General features: G+C 58.5%; 1 protein-coding gene across 5 annotated transcripts in view; it reads left to right on the top strand.

Moving 5' to 3' along the window:
• Kiaa1671 (KIAA1671 ortholog) overlaps positions 1-14,621 on the top strand; it is a 147,429-nt gene that overhangs the window by 43,595 nt on the left and 89,213 nt on the right. For 4 of the 5 annotated variants that reach the window (XM_034637309.2, XM_071615114.1, XM_071615118.1 and 1 more), the window contains exons 4-5: positions 1,929-4,652; positions 11,168-11,302. In XM_034637309.2, coding sequence (XP_034493200.2) covers positions 1,929-4,652; positions 11,168-11,302 — 2,859 coding nt within the window. The remainder of the gene's footprint in view (positions 1-1,928; positions 4,653-11,167; positions 11,303-14,621) is intronic. The other variant, XM_071615122.1, reaches the window with a different exon arrangement.

The following is a 14,621-nucleotide window of genomic DNA, read 5'->3' as shown; positions in this document are numbered from 1 at the left end:
CTAGGTTCTCTCTCTCTCTCTCTCTCTCTCTCTCTCTCTCTCTCACACACACACACACACACACACACACACACACACACACACGGTGTTAGATCATACACATACCATTCTGCAGTCTGCCCCCAACCGTACCCCAGACAATGGTTCTGGGCATGCCCATAGACATGGTGGACATGAGATCCACCTCCTTCTGCAGACAGGAATGTCTGTGCCTGCTGTCCTCCGGCTGGAGCAAGATACCCCTAGCTGGTGCCTTCTTCTTTTTTTCTTTATCCTTTTTTAAATTTAATTTTTATATTTATATATGACAGCAGAATGCATGACAATCCTTATTACACATATAGAGCACAATTTTTCATATCTCTGGTTGTACACATAATATATTCACACCAATTCGTGTCTTCACACATGTACTTTGGATAATGATGTCCATCACATTCCAACATCATTTCTAACCCCATGCTCCCTCCCTTCCCCTCCCACCCCTCTGCACTATCTAGAGTTCATCTATTCCTCTCTACCCCACTATGAGTCAGCCTCCTAATATCAGAGAAGACATTTAGCATTTGTTTTTTGGGATTGGCTAACTTCTCTTAGCATCATCTTCTCCAACTCCATCCATTTACCTGCAAATGCCATGATTTTGTTCTCTTTGATTGCTGAGTAATATTCCATTGTGTATATATGCCCTATATTTTTTGTATCCATTCATCTGTTAAAGGACATCTAGGTTGGTTCCACAGTTTAGCTATTGTGAATTGTGCTGCTATAAACATTGATGTGGCTGTGTCTCTGTAGTATGATGCTTCTAAGTCCTTTGGGTAGAGACCAAGGAGAGGGATAGCTAGGTCAAATGGTGGTTCCATTCCCAGATTTCCAAGGAATCTCCATACTGCTTTCCATATTGGCTGCACCAATTTGCAGTCTCCCCAGCAGTGTATGAGTGTGCCTTTTTCCCCACATCCTCGCCAACACTTACTGTTGTTTGACTTCATAATAGCTGCCATTCTGACTGGAGTGAGATGAAATCTTAGAGTAGTTTTGATTTTTATTTCTCTTATTGCTAGAGATGTTGAGCATTTTTTCATGTATTTGTTGATTGATTGTATATCCTCTTCTGAGAAGTGTCTGTTCAGGTCCTTGGCTATTTATTGAGTGGATTATTTGGGTTTTTTGGTGCTTAGGTTGTTGAGTTCTGTATAGACCCTAGAGATTAGTGCTCTGTCTGATGTGTGAGGGGTAAAGATTTGCTCCCAGGATGTAGGCTCTCTATTCACCTCACAGATTGTTTCTTTTGCTGAGAAGAAACTTTTTAGTTTGAGTCCATCCCATTTATTGATTCTTGATTTTAATCATTGTGCTTTAGGAGTCTTATTCAGGAAGTTGGGGCCTAATCCCACATGATGGCGATTAGGGCCTACTTTTTCTTCTATTAGACACAGGGTCTCTGGTTTTATTCCTAGGTCCTTGATCCACTTTGAGTTCTGTGCATGGTGGGAGACAGGGGTTTAATTTCATTTTGTTGCACATGAGATGTCCAGTTCTCCCAGCACCATGTGTTGGAGAAGTAGCCAGTGTCTTCTGTTGGGCCCGGGCTGTTTGTGTGCTCTTCTGCTTTCACAAGCTGGGCTTCCAGAACTTTCCTGCTCACTTGTGCACGTGGGCAGAGAAACCCTGGGAAGAACCTGGTCATCCAGGAAAGGGAAGGTCTTAAGACCCCCGTAGCTGAGCCCCTTTCTCCACGTCCTCCCATTGTGTCCTCTGCAGCAGCTGCCATCGGTGTCCGTGTCCCTCGCCTGCCCGCCACGGGTGTGTGTGGGGTTAAGATCTCGCAGTCCCTGGTTTAATGGTGAAGTGGCCGCAGGGTCGCCACACGCCTTCCTGTCCCCCTGAGTGCGTTAACACCGCCTGTTTGCTTGTGTCTCCAGCAGAAGGAAGGACAGAGTCTGAATGGACGGACTTCCCCAAGGACCCTCTGGAAGCCTGAGGTCCCCCAGAAGAAGTGCAGGCAGCCGGCAGGCCAGGACAGCGCTGACCAGGTCGCCAGCCGCTGTCGGGGTGGCGGCTCCCCCGGGGCTCCAGGCTCCCCTGAGGCCACCCTGGAGGACGAGGGCAGCTTCCAGAAGGTGTGGGCCACTGTGTTCGAGCACCACGTGGAGCGACACTTGGTGGCTGACCTGTCGGGACACCGCCTCTCGGCCACAATCCCTCATAATGGGGCAGAGCCCCCTGTCCCAGAGCCCAGACCCAGGCCCGAGAAGGGCCCTTGGTCGGCAGTGACGGTCCCCAGGAAGGAGAACCCCAGGAACCCCGAGAGCGCTGAGCCACGGAGGCTGGGACGAGGCTCCCTGGCCGATGGGGAGCCAAGACCGGGCCACACGCCCGTCCTGGAAAAATACCCTTTTGGTGACAAACGCACTAACAGCCCTGTCCCAAGGCCCTTGGAAAACCCCCCGGCGTGGCCGATGGTGGAGCCCAGGTACGACGTGATGCTCGCCGTCGGGGAACGCGCCCACAGCGAGGCTGTCCCCCTCGTGCCTGAGGCCAAGGCTGTCACGTTGCGAAGCAGCCGGACCCGGCCCTTGCTCAAGGACCGGCAGCTGTCCCAGGAGGCCACCTCCGCTGACTCGGAGCGCAGCCCACATGGTCCCCAGGGGTGTGTCCAGAGGGCCAGTCTGATGTGGGAAGCTCAGGGGCAGGAGGCCAGCGGGAGGCCTGTCTGTCGGGAGCCAAAGGACATGCCCGGAGGCAGCTGCCCGTCACCCAGATGGACAGGTGGGACGGTGGTAAATCTGCATAGAGCCACCGTGGGGGTCAGCCAAGTGCCCTGTGCTCCTGAGGCCACTTCTTCCAGAACTGTCCAGGCTTCGGTCCAGGAGGCCCAACCCCGGGACCCTGGGGGGGTCAGTGTGTCGGTGGCAGGAGAGGGTCCCTCCCAGGGGGACCTCCAGGGTCCTCCGGCCAGGACCAAGGACAAGCCCTTGAGCTCCCCGGCACAGGCATGCCCAGAGATGCAGCCTGTGCAGAAGGGGCCTCATGTGGCTGCCAGCGCTGGTGACCCAGGGCTGGCCCAGGTCCCCGAAGCCAAGGTGTGGAAAACCAGTCCCACTACCCGGAGGGTGGACCGGTGGAGGCGGCGGACTTTACCCCACTATGTGAAATTTGATGACTTCAGCTTCCTGGGCCCAGAGACCACTGCGAGAGCCGAGCAGAGGCGAGCCGATTCCCTGGGCCCCACGGCCGGTGCCTTCCAGAACCCCCCCACCCCACCCGCCCGGGAGACCCAGGAGGAGGCCCCAGGGCCCTCAAGGACCTCCCCAGCAGTGAAGCCAGCGTCATCTGTGGAGCCCAGGGTGACGTTTTTTGCAGTAACATATCAGATTCCTGATATTCAAAAGACAAAAAGTGTCATTAAGCTCGGGCCTGAGAACTCACAGGAACATTCTAGAAAAACGGCCCCACCTCCCTCATCCCACTCTCTCACATCTGCTTTGGTTTCTCCCAACCACGGGGAGCCACAGGCGACTGCGGGCAGGAGAAGCTGGGCTCAGGGACCAGAGTGTGTCAAGGGAACCGACGTCTCCAGAGCCCCAAAGCCCACAGACCGCCCTTCGCCCCCCGGGGACGGGATTCTGGACCCTTCCCGCGAGAGGATCATTGACGTGGACGCTTTATCGACTCCTCGGGGGTCAGAAGATGGCGGGGGTCTTCAGAGCAGCTGGAAGGACTGTGGAAATAAGGTGTCCCAAACTACCCCGGCCCTGCAGAGTCGGCCAAAAGCCAGCAGCCTGCTGGTCAGAAGGAAGACCGAGGTGGTCAGCGAGACGTACCCAGGGAAAATGAGGGACGGCTACAGACCTGGAGTCCTCGACATCGACGCCCTGATGGCCCAGTACCAGGAGCACTGCTCCCAAGGCCCGGGCGAGGCCCAGGAGCGCAGGGGCAGCCCCACCGCGGAGCCCACCAGCTCGCCCCTCGAGAGGCCCGGCCGGCTGGGGAGGCAGGAGCTGGGCAGCGGGAGTCCCCAGGAGGCTGCGAGTGTCTGGAAGCGAGCCAGCCTGGCCGAACCCCTTCGCACGTCCAGCCCCAGCTCCCGCTGGCCGCCAGCAGAGACCCCAGGGCCAGCCCCGGCCACCAAGCCTAGCTCCCCTCTGTGGGCTCGGCCACTCTCCACTCCCACCGAGCAATGTCCTGTGGCCTCTCCTGTCCCTGATGGTCCCAGGCACAGAGTCTTGGGGGTCACCGAGAATGAAAGCAGAGCCTCCGTCAGCCAGCTCAGGGCCAAGGGTCAGCAGTACCCTGCCGAGCGCAGGCCCCCTGCCCCCGAGGATCCGGCCAGTGGGGTGAGGGTATCACCTAGATCACCCGCCGATGACCACAAGAAAAGGACTCCAAGGAAATCCACTGGGGAGGGCGAGGAGGCCCCGGGGGGTGGCTCTCCACACCCCTGTGGAAGGTTGGTGCCGGACATCAAGAGGTCCTGCTCCGAGAAGGGCCCCCGTGCCAGGACCCAGGAGGGTCTGTCCATCATGCAGGAAGCCAGAGAGAGGAGGCCAGAGCTACCCAGAGGGAGGCTCAGCCTCCCCGTGGAGAGTTCAGAAGCCAAAGCAGGACCGCGGAGGTGGGAGCCGAGGACTCAGGACAGCCACCAGGTGAGTCAAAGGCTCTCTTGTTTTTTTTTTTTTCAAACCATGATTAAGCCTCCAGGTCTCGGGCATCAAACTCAGGTCTTATGTGAGTCACACAAGTGCATTAAGGAGTGGAGTCAGGTGAGTGTGAGCTCCAGGGAGCAGCGGGGAGGTGGCAAACAGAGTCTCATCCCTGCTCAGGAGGGGCCACCGCTGTTTGGTTCTGGCTGGTTCTTGACTCATGGGAATGGCAGGCCTAAGAGGACAGGCCTCATCTTTTAAGAGAATGTGAAAATCCAAACGTGTGTCTAATCCCCCCCGTTAGGAAAGGAGGGCGATTTATGTTAAAACTCTGTTATCTGCTGCTTCCCTCAGCCCCTTCAGGCCGCTGGCTAGAAGGATGGTAATGAAGCATCGGTGCAAGCCTTAACGGAGCACCTGCTGTATATGGTGTGCTGTGCTCTTTGTCATATCGGCAGTACACAGCCTCATGCTCACACCTTGTGAACATTGAAGCAATGCCGTGGAATGCGTGTACCTGCCGCAGTCTGGCTGGGCACAAAATCACGAGCCACTTAAGCAGGAACAAACTTTATTTTTGAAACTGCCGCCAATGCCCCGTAGGCTCCCGGGAAGATTGCCGACCAACGCACGCGGCTCCTCCCGGATCCCAAGAGGAAGTTCCTCCTCCGGAATTCCCTCCTACCGCACTTCCCCAACCAATGGGAACTCTCCAGGAGTCCCTTAGCAGGCCGAGGTGAACAGCAGGAGTCCAATATCCATATGAATGCAGATCTTAACATAATCATATCATCTCAATGGCTTGCTGGCGTCACCTTTCAACCAAAAATGCCCTGCATCATATTACTTGGCTGTGGCTCTTAGCATGTACCAGCCCCCTGTCCTGCAGCACTGTGCTCAGTGCTGGAGGGGCCACCTGCCACCGGCACATACTTGAGTGTCAGGCAGGGCTCTGACAATGTCCATAGGGTGTGGTGGTCTTCCCGAACAGATGGAAGACGTTGAGGCTCTGAGAGGTTCAGTAACTTGTCCCAGGTCACACAGCAGTAAGTGACAAGGCTGGTGTCTGAGCCCAGGTCTGGCCTGGTTTTTACCTAATGCTCACGGGCCACTTTCTAACTGGCCATGTCGGGGTCCAGTGAGCCACAGAGCTGTCTGGGAGCTTCTGAGCTCTGTGGGAGATGGACACGCGACCCAAGTCCAGGGAGTGACACGGTACAGAAGCAGGCTCTAGGAAAGAGCCAGGAGAGCCTGTGGAGGGGGCCCTGGCTTGGCCTGACCTTCAGGGGCAAGGGACTTGGGTGGCCAGAGGGGGGTCGTGGGGCTCTCGGCAGGGGTCTGGAGGTGGGGAAAACCGGGGGGTGTTCTGGCGATGGCACCCTCCTGGGGGACCAGGCTCTGGCGATCCGGCTCCAGATCCCATCCCTGCCGCTGGCAGATGGTCCTGGGCTATTTTGCATGCTGAGGCCACCATGCCTGGGTGCCCCCACAAGACCAGAGCAGGCTCGGCCACCTGCCAGGCCCAGCTCCCGGCACCGGCTCTGGGGGCACCTGATCTTGGCGCGAACCGTACTCGAGCTTGCTCCCTCCTCTGGGAAGATGGTGGGGTCCGCCCGGCAGGGACTCTGGGGAGGAGGAGCTGGGATCAAGGTGAGCAGGGATGCCACCTGTCCCCCGCCTGGGGCTGTGACTGCGGGAAGCCGTGTGAAGGGGGCACTTGAGCCTCCACAGCAGCCTGAGCACGGGACCTGGTGAGGGTGGCCTCTGGAAATGGCCTGGTGAGGGAGGCTGTGGAGGGTCTGCGGAGCCCACGGCCTGGGCTGCTGTAGGGGATGCGCTTTCTCACCACGGGCCCTGGAAGCCGGGGACCTGCTCCCTGGCGCTCTCTTCTCTCCCACCCAAAGATCTCTGTTTTTTATCTAAAAAAAAAAAAAAAAAACAAACAGAAAAACCCAGACCCAAACAAAAACCAAAAGCCAATTCAAAAGTACAAAATGTTGACTGTTACAGATTCAGCCCTTGCAGGTGTATAAAAAATAAAAGGTGAGCGCCAGTTGGGGAGGTGCATGCCTGGAGCCCCCGCTACGCAGGGAGGCCGAGGCAGGAGGATCACCAATTCAAGGCCGGCCTCGGCAACTTGGGCTGGAGCTGGGGCTCTGTGGCAGGGTGCGTGGCTGGCCTGCCGAGGCCCTGGGCTCCACCCCAGCACCACAGCAGACAGACAGACAGACGTGGAGCTTCCCCAGGTTTTTATGTCCTTTGGGACAGTCTTATGTTCCATAGTCGTTTATCGGTCACACATATCTGGCATTATTTCTCTTATTGCAGAGGTAGGGCCTGCTTGGGCAACGTTTAAAATTTAGAATATTATAGAACATACGCGTTAGAAAGGAATCTGCCCCCAGAGAAAGAAACCGGGGCCCTTCCAGACATGTCAGTGGTGCTCGCCGCCGACGTGTCCCTAGGACAGCTTTGCTCATGGCCGGGCGCTCTTCTGCTCGCCCAGCTGGGGAAGAGCGGGTAGGAGCCAAGGATGCCGCTCTGCAGCCCGTAAAGAAAGTGCCAGTCCCCGAGACCCGGGCCAGAGGCAGGGGCCCGGTGTAGACTCGAGTAGGGACATGGGTCGGACACGGGTTGAGCAGTTTATCTGGGAACATGACAGCATCCTACAGAAAGACCTTGCAACTTGATTATTTTTTAGGGGGGGCAGCAGGTACTGGGGACTGAACTCAGGGACACTTGACCGCTGAGCCCCACCCCAGCCCTGTTTTGCATTTTATTTAGAGACAGGGTCTCCCTGAGTTACTTAGGACCTTCCTTTAGCTGAGGCTGGCTTTGAACTCGGGATCCTCCTGCCTCAGCCTTCTGAGCCGCGGGGATGACAGGTCACCACGCCTGGCCATCCTTGTTCTTTCCGATGGCCTGTGGATGTAGCACAGTTTATGTGACCTTCCCAGGTGGACGATATTTCTGACAATTTGATGTTGCAAACAGATGTGGCCCCCACTTACGATGGCTCAACTTAATGATTTTCAGCTTCATTGTGGTGGGAAGGGTGGGAGCCCTGGCCTCCTCGTGGTGCCGGCAGCAACAGGGCAGGCATTTCGATGCGCATTTGCAGCTCAGCGTGGGTTGGTCAGGACGAGCCAGGCCCATCGGTACGTGCAGACTTCTGCACACCTGTGGGTCTCTGTGGCTGCAGAATGCCCATCACCTGTTGAAGTGTGGAGCTGGTGGTCTCTGCAGGACCCTGCTGGCCGCGCCACAGCACGGCTGCACCTGTCTGCACGTTCAGCAGCGCCTGCTCCAGGGCCCGCTCCCCTCATCTTGACCCAGCGTGTCAGCCTTCTGAGTTTCACCCCCCACCAGTGCCCTCATCTCTCAGTGTGGCTTGGTGAGCTTCCTCCTGAGTGAGGAGGCGTTTGTCCAGTGGGGGAGGTCACCTGCACTTCCTTCTGTAGCCTGTTTATATTCCACCTGCTTTTCTTCGGGGCTGTGGCCCTCTTATTGATTTCTGAGAGCTCTTTATTAAGGAATGAACCCTTTGCCCTTGTGGGTTTTGATTTCTCCCTGGAAGCAGCCCTGGACTGCATACTGGGCAGATCTGGGATAAACTCTAGCCTGGGTGGCTCTGGGCCCCTCCCTGGAGTTCTCTGAGCCTCCATTTCCTCATCTCTGGGTGGAGCGGCTGCCTACCTCACGAGCTCCCTGGAGATTTATTATGGTATAATGCAGGGCCAAGCCTCTGACCGTTCTGTCCTAGTATGGAAGAAGCAGGAGGAAGTCAGGGGGAAGCTACCTGGGGTCACCCCCTGACCTCATTTAATATGTGTAATAAATGTACTAGGCTGTGTCCTAGGTGCCCTGGCTCTGGTCTTGCCGGAAGCCACTGGATGTGGACCTGCCTACCCCCCCAGGTTATTTAAGTTATTTAAGATGAAATACAAGGGTTCATTCAGCTCTTGCACCCCCCTGGCCACATCCAAGCACTTAGAAGTCACATGTGGCTCACGTCAACCAGGTGGGACCCACAGACACAGACGTCTCCCTCCCTGTGGATCACTCGGGTGGACAGTGGGGTCTGGAAAGGGCAGGCATCTGGTCATCTGGGGAGCAGAAAGCTGGGCAGATAGGGACAGAGGCAGGAGGACCTGAGAGGAGCCCTGGGCTGACAGAGGGCTCCCTCCAGGCCAGGATTGGGGTCGGCCGGAGCTGGAGTGAAGGTGCCCAGCTGGGGGAGGAGCTTGTCCCGTGGACACTTGAGGGACCTCAGCGGGCAGGGGTTGGGGGCCCAGCTGAGATGGAGAGGTGGACAAGGCCTGAGCAGGAGACCTGGCTGAGGTCACTGAAGGACTGTCACCCTCATGTCTTAGAGACACGCCTCCCCATTGGCTCTCTGTGAGTGTGGACTGAGGGCCGAGGTGGAGGCCCGGAGGCCGGCATGGTCCTCGAGGAGGGGTTTGCCTCCCTTCTGTTGCTCCAGAGCAGCTTCGTCACCCCCAGAAGGTCCAGAACCCACCAGGCTGTGGCTCGATTCTTCCTCACCCCCAGTCCTGGGCCACCATGTCTGGAGAGCCCGTTCTACACGTGTCCCCCGACTGAATGCACGCGGCCCCCACTCTGCTTCCTCTTGCAGGTTTTGCGGGTTCATCTGCGTGGCCGTGTGCATCGAGCCTCGCCTCTTTCCTGAGTGCATAGTACTCCCTGTGTGACTAGCCCACATTTTCCATTATCTGTTCCTGGGCCGACAGCCTTTCGGGTTGTGTGCACTTTGGGCTGTTAAGAATGATGCTGCTGTGACATCTGCGTGTGCATCTTTGAGTGGATATGTGTGTTTATTTGGGTGTGTACCTAGGAGTGGGCCAGATGGCCACTCCGGGCTTCACTTTTGAGAACTCGCCACCCTTTCTCCCAAAGCAGCCGTGCCATTTTATGTTCCCTGTAGCAGAGTCTTCACGTCCTCTCCACCTGTTTTTGGTGACCTATCTTAGTGGGTGGAGTGTAAAGTGGGATTTCATTGGAGTTTCAACTAGGATTTTCCTCAGGATTCATGGAATTGGGCATCCTTTCGTGTGCCCCTTGGCCATTTGTATGCATTGTATGTATGCATTGTATGTGCCCCTTGGCCATTTGTATGCCTCTGCCTATTCAGATGCTTTCCTTATTTTAAAATTGGGTTGTTTGTTTATTATTGAATTGCCATTGCTCTTTATATATTCTGCATACAAGTCAGTATGTGTGGAAATTTCCTCCCATCTTCTGGGTTGCTTCTCCACTCTTAATGGTGTCCTTGGAGGCACAAACATTTTTCATTTGGATGGAGTCCACTTTATCTGTCTTTTGTTGCTTGTGCTTTCAGTGACATACCTAAGAAGCCATTGCCAAGTCCAAGGTCATGACGAGCTCTCCTAAGGGTTTTCTTCGAAGGGTTTGCTAGTTTTTGCCCCTACATTTAGGTCTTTAGCTGAGTTGACTCTGGTACAGGATGTGAGGCTTGCAGGTGTCCTGCAGGAGGGCCTCTGCTTCGTTGGGGGTGCACGGGTGTGATGCGGAGGCAGCCCAAGGGTCTGGGCCTGCCTGGCTGGGATGAGGACTGAGTTTGGAGAGGGGGAAGGGAGAGGCCTGTCCTGGGCTCATGGTGCGGGTCAGAGGCAGCAGTCGGGTCTGTCTGCCTGGAGCCCAGCCTGAGAGCTCTGGGGGTGGCCAGGTGTAGATGGGGTTTATTAAGGCCTCAGGGGCATGAAGGGAGATGGCAGAGAGGGTGGCTTAGGAGGCTGTGTGGCTGGCTCGGGGTAGGCAGGGAGGTGGAGAGGGAGCAGCGGGGGAGAGGGGGTGTCCCATAGGCTGTGAGGAAGGGCCCGGGCATCCTGCCTCTCTTCCTGCCGCTGTGTGTTCTTAAGCAGGCCCCTCCCCTCTCTGGGCCTCCCTTCCTTGTGTACACAGGGGTGAGGCTTGTAAAATACAGATTGTGGAGTCCTGTGTTTAGGAGCCGGACTGCGTCCCTCTGTGTAACCAAGTGGAAAACACGGCCCAGTGCAGAGGAGAGGAGCCAGGGCGCCGTCCCACTCTGGCATGGCCTCTGTATCTGGGCGTGAGTGTGGACGCACCAAGCATCCCCGCAGGCGGTATGAGGCTGGCTGACATTCGGGGCCTCCTACAGGCCCGATGGCTGGGCCCAGGCCTCGTGCACGCCTGCCACCTGGCGGCTGTACTGCGTCCTGCACGCGGCTTCTTGTTTTTCTCATCTACCCTAGAAGCTGGCTACTGTTATTATCTGCTTCCTGGACAGTTGAGGCTCAGAGAGGGTAAGGCACTCACCCAAGGTCACACAGGGGGCTAAGGCAGGACAAGTTGGACTTAGGCTGGCTGCTGCCACAACTTATCTCCAACCATTAGGGTTGGGGGATCTCTGGTGTTCAACACTCTTCCTTGCCCCAATGGACCCCCCTGGCATGACAGTTTCCCTGTAAATGGCACAGCCCCCCTGTAACGTCCTTCCCTTGCGTTCTTTGTCTCAGGTGCCATCGCGGGGCCTGGAGCCGGGGGATGCCCTTCAGGATAATGAACAGCCACATCGACAGGGATCCCCTGTGGCCTCGGGACCTCAGAGAAGTCACAGCTTTTGCAAGGACAAGAGGAATGGGCCTTTGGTGGTGAGTGACCGCGGCATGGCTGGAGAGGAGCCAGGCTCCCCGGGAACCTGCCCCCGAGGCTCGGGCTGTCGGGGGAGCGCAGGCTGCTGTCTGGGAACCGAGGTGGTCGCCGGCTCCGAGGGGACGTGTCTGCGGGCTCTGTGGGGAGGGCCTGGGCCCCTCGGGTTTCCGCGTCCTGTGCAGAGGGAGCCCAGCTTGGTGCGCCCTGGGTGGGGGGTTCCGGGGCCAAAAGTCCCGAGTTCGAACCCCCGCGCTGGCTCCTGCCTCTGATTTTGAGAACTTGGGCCGGTTTCTGTGCACTTGGGTGTCTGCAGCTGGAAGAGGGGAGCCTGCTGCTTTACCCCCGGGGTGAGGAGGGCGTCGGGTCACGCCCGGGGCCCAGCGCCCAGCAAGGCGCCCTCAGTAGTGACAGTCGGGCTCACAACAGGGCGGGGGGGGGGGGGGGGCGGCAGGCCGGGCTGCGCATGCGCGCTGAGGCTGGACGGCCCCGCTTTCCCCGCTGGGCGCCGGGGGCCTGGGCTCCACGGGGCGGTGGGGCGGGAGGGCGCAGTGCGGGAGGGACAGGCCGTGCGGGTGTGAGCCTCCGCGGGCTTGCGCTGCCCTGTCCCTGGGGCGGTTGTCCCCTCGCTCGCTGGTGGACAGAACTGGGCAGAAGGAGCCGTCCCCAAGGAAGTCGCCTCCTCCGGGAGTCTCCGCGGCCCCGGGCCAGGGCAGGCGCCACCTCCGGGATTTCCCGATGGTCTTTTCAGTGCCGTGACACCTGGGGACCTGTCGCGTTCTTGCTTGCTCCTGGCCTCGGCGGGGTCACGGGCTCCGCGGGGGGGGTGGGGGGCTAGGGCAGGAGGGGACTCCAGCAGCAGGTGCTTTGGGACTCCTTCGTGAGATCCAGGCTGGGCCCGTGGCCGGGGACGCAGCCGCACCTGAACCCCAGGCCAGGTCTCCCGGCTCCAGGCTCCAGGCCACGGCGGGAGCCTCTCTTCCCTGAGCCTCCACGCGCTCCTCTGTGAAGTGGGGCGAGGAGGCCATGGCGGGGCTCCTGCTAGGGCCTGGTGTAGTGGCCGCGACCAAGTGGAGGGCTGTCATTGTAGGGCTGGGGGGGCCGGGGAGGCCCTGGACTCCAGGAGGCGGCTGCTGAGCAGCCCCAGAAGCTTCCGCAAGGTCCTGATCCCAGATGCCCGCACTGCACACAGCCTGGTTTGGTGCTAGACATTCTCTTCCATGTTCCTTTCTGACCCTTGTGGCCAGCCCCTCCCAGGGGTCCTGCCTGGGCTTCTGTGACTGCACTTGAACTGTGGTGTGTAGGCGAAGTCGAAGGTGATGGGGAGAAAAGCATTTTAAACCTGTCTTTTTATAGTTCTCCTCGCGCTAGAGTCCTCCCTGGCCACTGGCTCCTCCTCTTTCACCCTGTCAAGGACCAGGGATCAGCCTTTGTTCTTGGCATCCTCGGTCGGCGGCAGCTTGCCTTGGCTCCCTCCTTTTGGGCTCTGAGGCCCTTGCTGTGTCACCCTGCCTGAATCGCTGTCCTCTGGAGGGGGATGGGTGGGACTCAGCCCTCTTGGTAGCACCTGACCTTAGATGCCTTAGGTACTCTCAGGACTTGTGCCTGCAATCACAGGGAGAGGCCACCAGAGGGCAGTGGTCCCACCTGAGAGGGACACCCTGGGGCCCTGGAGGCTGAGAGAAGGGGGTTCCCATTCCAGCCCTGCCACTGTGTGACCTAGGGGACATGGCTGGGTGAGGCTCCCCGAGGCTGGCTTTCCTTCTCTGAGATGAAGACGGCCCTCTCTGGCCTCAGGAGTATTCTTGTGCGTCGTTGCAGAGGTTACCCAGCACATAGTAGGTTCTCAGTTAACGCTTCATCTGCAGGGGCCGTGTGCCCTGCTTCCTCCCTCCCCAACTTCCTCTCCAGAAAGAGCTCCCGTGTTGGCCAGGGGGACCCTCCAGGTGAGGCCTGGGCCCTCACCCCTGCTGGCTGCCCCACTCCTCTGTGGTTGGTGCCCCTTTCCTCAACCAGAGGGGACCCTGATGGTGCTGTCCACTGTGCCACCATTGGCTGACCAGCGGCCATGCTGCTGCTTTCCAGCTTGGGTTCGGTTCGTCGCCTTCATTTTCTGAGCCTGCAGGTCGGTCCTTGTCACTTCCACTCCATGCTCACTTAAAGAGCATGAATCCCATCCTGAGAGGAGGAACGTGAGGCCCAGAGTGGTTAGGCCACTTACTCACAGACACACAGCAGTCAGGGGAGCAGGAATGGAAAACAGGCCTGTGAGGCTCCCAGCTTGGACCTGGGCACTTCCTGCCTTGGGACTGGCTTGGCCCCCTGCCAGCCCCTGCCACCCCCCCCCCTTGGCCTGCAGGGCTTGTGCCTCAGCTGCTCCAGGAAAGCGGACACCCGCACACTCGGCCTCCTCAGGCTGGGAATGTGATATTCCTTGAGCTGGGGTTGGCCCCGCTGTTCTGCTGCCGCTTTCCAAAGGCTGCTGGGGACCTGCCAGGCTGGTGGCCTGAGGATCTGTACAGGCCCACCCGTCCCGGGCAGCCACAGGCTGTTCAGGGCCTGAGCAGAGGCCCTGCTGGCCTGGCCCTGCCCCTGCTGGAGCAGGGAGTTTCCCACAGGGGACACAACCAGGAATAGCAGGGCCGCCCCACGAGACAGTCCCCGCCCGCTCCACAGGGGACGCTGTGGCCCAGAGCCAGTAGGGCCCTCTGGAGCCCTGGGTCTGGAGCCGCTCTGGGCCCTGTTTGGTGCAGGTGGAGGCTGGAGCTGGGGGTCGCAGGGCAGGAAGCTGGGCACCGCCTCTGCTCTGGCTGCGGGCCCGTGTCTGCTGGTACCTGGGACTGAACTCAGGGCACCCGACACTGAGCCACGTCCCCAGCCCCATTTTGTACTTTATTTAGAGACAGGGTCTCACTGAGCTGCTCAACGCCTCGTTGTCACTGAGGTTGGCTTTGAACTCGCGATCCTCCTGCCTCAGCCTCCTGAGCCGCTGCCTTCTGCCTTATTCTCAATACTCAATTTCAGGCCTTTTACTTTGTTCTCTAGAGGAGTTGGTGGGAAGGGAAGGCGGCCCTCATCTTAGATGTTTTTCTGCCCTCAAAGAAACGCAGGCCTGGTGAGTGCCTTGTCCAAGGTCCCGGGGCCGGGGACATAGCTGGACAAGGCCCCTTGTCCCACCCAAGTGCTGAGCCAGACCTCCACCCCCATCTGCCATTGGGCGCCTCTCCTCCCGGCCAGCGAGCTCTGCCCTGTATGATCTTGCAGGGGTCACAGGCACAGGGGCTCAGCTGTGGACCCCGACCTTGGTCGTGCTCCACCCAG

This window comes from Marmota flaviventris, chromosome 1, assembly GCF_047511675.1.
Source record: "Marmota flaviventris isolate mMarFla1 chromosome 1, mMarFla1.hap1, whole genome shotgun sequence".
NCBI lineage: Eukaryota > Metazoa > Chordata > Mammalia > Rodentia > Sciuridae > Marmota > Marmota flaviventris.
Note: the sequence above shows the minus strand (reverse complement) of the source record. Positions and strands in the feature narration are given on the sequence as shown.